The 6,116-nt window shown below is 48.2% G+C and overlaps 1 protein-coding gene across 2 annotated transcripts; it reads right to left on the bottom strand.

Moving 5' to 3' along the window:
• Window positions 1-1,466: 1,466 nt before the first annotated feature.
• DIRAS3 (DIRAS family GTPase 3) lies at window positions 1,467-3,701 on the bottom strand. 2 transcript variants are annotated; one of them, XM_027651681.1, is made up of 2 exons: window positions 2,821-3,701; window positions 1,467-2,579 (listed from the first exon to the last, which is right to left on the bottom strand). In XM_027651681.1, the coding sequence occupies exon 2, from the start codon at window positions 2,492-2,494 to the stop codon at window positions 1,898-1,900; it is 597 nt and encodes a 198-aa protein (XP_027507482.1). In that variant the 5' UTR covers window positions 2,495-2,579; window positions 2,821-3,701; the 3' UTR covers window positions 1,467-1,897. The 2 variants fall into 2 exon arrangements, with proteins under 2 accessions (XP_027507482.1, XP_027507481.1); XM_027651680.1 differs by having other exon boundaries at window positions 1,685-2,579; window positions 3,034-3,701.
• Window positions 3,702-6,116: the final 2,415 nt, after the last annotated feature.

Here is a 6,116-nt window from a genome sequence, read left to right as displayed (position 1 = left end):
AGTTCCACCCCCTGCCATGGGCAGGGACACCTTCCACTATCCCAGGTTGCTCCAAGCCCTCTCCAACCTGGCCTTGGACACTTCCAGGGATGGGGCAGCCACAGCTTCTCTGGGCAACCTGTGCCAGGGCCTCACCACCCTCACAGCCAAGAATTTCTTCCTAATATCCCATCTAACCCTGCCCTCTGGCAGTGGGAAGTCATTCCCCCTTGTCCTGGCACTCCGTGCCCTTGCAAAAAGTCTCTCCCCATCTTTCTTGCAGCCTCCCCTTGGCTCATACTAGACATGAAGACTTTCAAACTAAGGGCCTGAAACCCCTGGGTGCACTCTTCAGCACCTTCTGTTCCATACTGTGTTCATCTTCAACAATAAAATCACTTCACTAAAAAAGTGCTATAAAAAGATGCAATTCCTCTCTTCTCAGTCTTCCTCATCAAGATCCTTTTTGCTTCGTAAAAATGAAATTTACAGACCAATGCTGAGGTCTTACAGTCTTCTCAGGCTACTACACACCCAAAGTAGGGCTAATATGCACCCAAAGTAGGAGACAAAATTATGAATGGTTTAGGCTGGAGAAGCCCTCTCAGACCACTGAGTGCAAGCTTTCCCCCAGCACTGCTAAGGCCACCACTGATCCCTGTTTCCAAGTGCCACATCCATGTGGCTTTTAAAGCCCTCCAGGGATGGGGACTCCAGCCGTGGGCACCCAGGCTGGACAGCCCTCTCCAGGAAGGAGTAAGATCCACGGCAGAGCCTGACAGCGAATACTCGCATTTATTTTCTTGAACTCTCAACCATGCACTGCAGATGAGACTTATCAAGCTCCGCTCTTTTTAACAACAGCCAAAAAACCCAGACTGAAGGAGTGAGATAAGAGATGGACTAAACCCATGCCTCCAATCCTTTCATATGTGGAAAGTGTCTGGTAAAAGCTCCCATCAGAGAGGAGTTTCCTGGAAACATGCACCTTCCAGGTTTCTTCCCCAGGCAGTGTTACCTGAACCGACTTGTCTCAAGTCTCACCTAAACCTGGGTAACTTGGATGGAATAAAGAGGGGAAAACAAATATCTAAGAATTCCAGGAAGACTAGAAAAGGAGCCTCGGACTGAAAACAAGTGATGGTTATCTTGGCAATTCCCTATCCTTGCCCAACCATCAGTCTGGTATTTACAACCACAGTTACCTTCATCAGGGAGGCAGCTCTTGCTTAAGGACACCAAGAATCACCCCTGGATTTGGAGCCAGAGCACGTGGAATGTCCTGCCTCAGAGAACAGGAGAAGTCAGAGAACAGTGGGAAAAAAGGCAAACAGTCTGATTATAACCTGGTAAAGCCGTAACTCCCAGAACTGCAGGAGTCTCAGGAATTGCACAGCACATAGGAAATCCTAATTTCTACTACAGAAAAATTGCAGCTTTGGTCTGTCAGTCAAAAATTTAAGCAGTCAGAGCCACATAAATGTTCCTTTTTAGTGCAGATGCCTCACTTTGTTAGAGATTTTCTCTGGTCAACAGATTACTGAAAACAGTTTTTGAAGTCTACACATTAAAGATGATTTCCTTCAAGCTAAGAGGCTGGAGATATTTAAAAACTGGTGTGTACTCACAGGAATAGAGATGTTTGTTCTGACAGACATTTTTCTCCTCTGTAAAACTTCTTGCATTAAAAACTTCTAGTCAGAGGTAATTGTTAACATGGAACATTTATTGGTTTAAAAAAATAAACATGCAGAAGGCATCCTCTTTAAAACCAACATGTAAAATAATCCAGTGGGGGTTTTAGAGAAAAGCAACAGCTCTGTAAGGCATGGATTCCTCCAAAACATCCGGCAGAAATGTGTTTTCCATGGGAATCCACGCTCCGACTACACCGTGCAGTGAGTAGAGCCAAAGGCAATCACATAACAGAGCACTTGCCTTGCAGTTTATCTTTCTTTTTCTGCTGCTTGGATTTCTTTCCGTCCACCTGGAGACTAATAGTTCTCCTCTGCTCCAGATTCAGGAGCTCCTGGAAGAGCTCCTGCACGTTGTAGTTCATTTTGGCCGATGTCTCCATGAAAGCACACTTCCACTTGCTGGCCAGAGCTTGCCCCTCGCTGGCATCCAGCTCCCTCTGCGTGTCATCACTTTTGTTCCCCACCAACATTATGGGGATTTTTTGGATATCCCCTTTAATCTGACATATCTGGTCAAAGATGGGATGAAGATCTTCCATGGATTGCCTGTTGGTGACGGAGTACACCAAGATGAAGGCATGCCCCTTGGATATAGAGAGGCGCTGCATAGCAGGGAACTGGTGGCTGCCTGTGGTGTCCGTGATCTGAAGCGTGCAGATGCTCTTGTCACAGTTGATCACCTGCCGGTACGTGTCCTCGATGGTGGGGATATAGGTTTCCCGGAAAGTCCCCCTTACAAAACGCAGGACCAAGGAGCTTTTGCCAACCCCGGCTGCTCCGAACACCACCACCCTGTAATCGTTGCTCTGCTCAGGCATCTTGGCTGCGCGGCAATGCGAGTGAAGGTCTGCACTGAAAATACCCGAGTTCCTCCAAGTTTACACAGCCCTACGCAGAGGTGGGCTGTGGAGAGGGAGAGGGAGGAGGGAAAGGGGGAGAGGGAGGGGAAAAGGGGAGAGAGAGAGGGAGGGGGAAAGGGGGGAGAAAGAAAAATGAATCCTTCATACCATCCCGGTAATGTTAAGGTACGTTACTGAGATAAGCAATTATAAGTCACTCCCCTCCCATCCTTTTTCCTTGAAATAAGCCACTATCCCTCCGTCTCCCCCAGCCATATATCGCATGAAAGCGAAAAGGAATTCACCTGTAGCCATCAGCTCCACTGAGGAGCGAAACGGGACTGGAATCGCCTGCCAGCCCCGGGAAAGCGGTATTCCAGCCCCGGGAAGGTGCGTTCCAACCTCAGGGAAACGGCGCCCCCCGCCCGGAGCTCCGCCGCCGCGGAAGGGAGGGGAGGCTCAGTGCCTCCATACATTCAGCCTTCCCCTCAAAACCCCCATGAAAATAAATAAATTACCAGCACGACCACCTGAGTTACAGCCGCTGGAGCCGAGTTCTTCTGCTCCATCCCTCTCACTCCACGCACAAAGGCGCGTCTCCTCAGCCCCCCTCGCCGCAGACGCCCAAGCACTGACAGGCTCTGTCGGCTTTAAGTCACCCTGAGCATCTCCCGGCTTAAGTTATAGTCTGATTGTGTTTAAAAACACTTAATACAGCTCAGCTTTCCTCCCCCGCTGTCATTAAGCGGGGTAGGGATGCCCTGACAGGGCTCCTCAGCCCTCCCCGGGGAAATCACCGAGCCCTGGGGCCATGGCCATCAAGGTCCACTCCATGTCCGCGTGAGTCCCTTCCAACTCGGAATACTCTTGTGATTCCATGACTTTGTCTCCCTCACACTGACGGATAAAACAGAGTCGTTGTGTATCACAATCACGAGTCGCGTGTCTCCTGGTTTATTAGGAATTTACTCAAACGCCGCCTCTCCGCACGCCCTCTCTGCGGGCAGAGTACAGCACGCACAGCCCGGTGCTTGACAGGAGAAGGCGGCCGTGGGCTGAGAGCCACCCCCGGCTCCTCTTTACCCCGTTCCGCCACAGCCGCCGCCAAGGGCTCAGCTCTCCCTCCCGACCCCTTCCTGCCCGCAGGGCCCCGCCATGGCCTCGGCTCTCACTCACTCGCCCGTTCCCGCCCAGGCGCCGCCCGCCCTCACGCCCCAAAATGGCCGCCGGCGCCTGTGGAGGGCGCTCAAAAATTAACGCATTTCATGCATTGTTCATGGTTGGCTTTCTTACAGCCTGGTCATATTGCAAAACGTGCAATGTGTAAAATTTTCTTCAGAACTGATGTTCTCTGTTGTTTAATCTTTGCATACTTTCAAGCCTAATCAACAAGAAGGGAGATTTAATCCATGAACCAGCAACTAACGAGCTCAAAGTGATGTTCAGGTGTTAGAAAAACAAATTACTTGTGGGTAGAATTGCTTTGTTAAGGTTTAGGGCTCCACATGTTCCAGTGATCCCAGACCTTGGGTTGAGGTTAACAAAGCTTAGGAAGAAGGATTTCCACTGATAGCAGATGCAAAGAATGGAGAATTTACAGGCCACAGAGACATTTGGCAGAACTCCCAAGATAAGGAAGAAACTAATAAAGCCAACTCAGCAATTGTGCTGAAATCAGCTCTGATGGGGTAAAAGGTGATTCTGGCGGGGGAAATCGTGACCAGTGACCCAAGAAACCCACTGACCTAAAATGTACAAGTAGTAAAAAGTTCTGATAGTTGGGGTGCTGGATTTGTGAAATTACACTGGGCACTCAACTCTGAAATAAATCACCAGTATCTCTTCTCATGTGTCATTATTGGCTTGTTGCACACCAGGCAACCAAACCAATTTTTGCAGACATTATCATTCCTATTTGTGTTTCTACCTCTGAGTTAAGGAATTTCTGTCTCTAGTCAAAGCACTTGTGGAGGATACACTTCTCAGTCCTTCTCCAAGCTCATTCTTCCCAAACCATTTGTGGTTTTCCAGGTTATCATGTCTTAATTTCTCCAATCCTTGCTGCATCACTGACTCTGCGGTGTTCTCCCACCTTTTTGAAATCCACTTTTATCAGCCTTGTAATGTTTCCCTCCTATCCTAGACCAATAAAAAGTGTCTCTTTAGACCTACTTCATACTGCTGTGGACTTTTTTGTCTAACCATTATGTCATACCTTTACTGTTCCTGTCTCTCCAGGCAGAATGACTTGTTCGTGGCAAGGCTCATAACCTGCAAGTCATTTGCTTTGCCTGAATCCCATAATTAATGTGGATTTTCAGAGCTGATTTACAAACCATCATTTCTGGTGTTTATGAGGTATTTATAAACTATCGGTTTTGGTGTTTATGGGGTATTTATTAGCCACAATGAAATCCTAACTAGAAATGACTAGCTAATTCACTCCCTGTTTACTCAAAGGCAGTTACCTATTTTCAGATATTTTCTAAGATTTCCAATACTTGTGTCTAAGAGGTATTTAAATAATATCTCTTTCTAAGAGATAATTGTTGCGTAAGTAAGGTGACATGAGAAGCCAAGAGATTTCTGTATTCAGGGAAAGATTCATGACCCTCCTCCAGTCAGAAAGCAGGAAAGAAGCTGTGACTCAACTTAGCACAGGTAAAAGAATGACTCCAGCTTCCTTAAAGAAGGGATGGAGAGCTGTGTCCTAGGCAGTATCTCTGTCTTGGGAGGGACACAGCCATGAGATGCTGGCTCAGTGTCCCACTGTTGGTCAGGATTTGCTTGGGATGGAGCTGATAACAGCCAGAAAAATTCCAAAAGGAAATGTTAAATGGAAATCAGCTGTCTGAGAGAGCCCCTCAGGGAAGCAGAGCACAGAGGGAGCGGGGATTGAGGGCTGCTCCTGCTGGTGCTCTGGAAAACTGTCTGGGAAATTCCTGGAGCTGTGAGGTGCTGGACAGCACTGGGGACCTACAGGAGGGATGGGTGACAAGATCTCTTTTCTGTGGGGACTTTGCCAGGGATTGTTTCTGTTCTGTCAGGACTCCCGTGGGACTTGCAGGGATTGTGTAATTTCCCTGAGGAAATGAGGCACAGCACAGCACCAACAGCCCCCAAAGGCTCCCAGGGTTCGGCAGGGGGGTATCCAAGTGACTGGGGGTACAGCAGGGAGACTCAGGGATGGGCACCCATCCTGCTCTGTCTTCATTGGGCTCCATTTCCACTGCTTTTCCTCTGGAGGATTTCTTTTCCGTGTGGGAGACGGAGCTGGGTCTTCACAGCCATTCCATCCATCTTCTTAATACTTCTTTGAATGTCACGAGTTCTTGTGGAAAGGTACGAGGCAGCAGGTGAAGGCAGAAAAAGGATTTTCCTCTGGAATTACATAAATTATTATTAAACCAGAGGTTGTATGTCAGTGGTGCATATTGCTTACCGGACAGGATGTTTCTTCCCAGCAATGCTGAGACTTGGGAGTACAGTCCAGCCTGTACAATATTTATTGGGAAATGTACCAGAGTGGCTTAGCTATTGCTAAGCCATCACATCCATCTCATGAATGAGGGCTGTACTTGGAAGAGTACCCTTCCTCTGG

This window comes from Corapipo altera, unplaced genomic scaffold, assembly GCF_003945725.1.
Source record: "Corapipo altera isolate COAL_440 unplaced genomic scaffold, ASM394572v1 57, whole genome shotgun sequence".
Lineage (NCBI taxonomy): Eukaryota > Metazoa > Chordata > Aves > Passeriformes > Pipridae > Corapipo > Corapipo altera.
The sequence above is the reverse complement of the archived record's forward strand: the minus strand, read 5'-3'. Positions and strand labels throughout refer to the sequence as shown.

What these genes read in the sequence shown, in the direction of transcription:
- DIRAS3 (XM_027651681.1), bottom strand. Translation starts at nt 2,494, where the DNA reads ATGCCTGAGCAGAGCAACGATTACAGGGTGGTGGTGTTCGGAGCAGCC.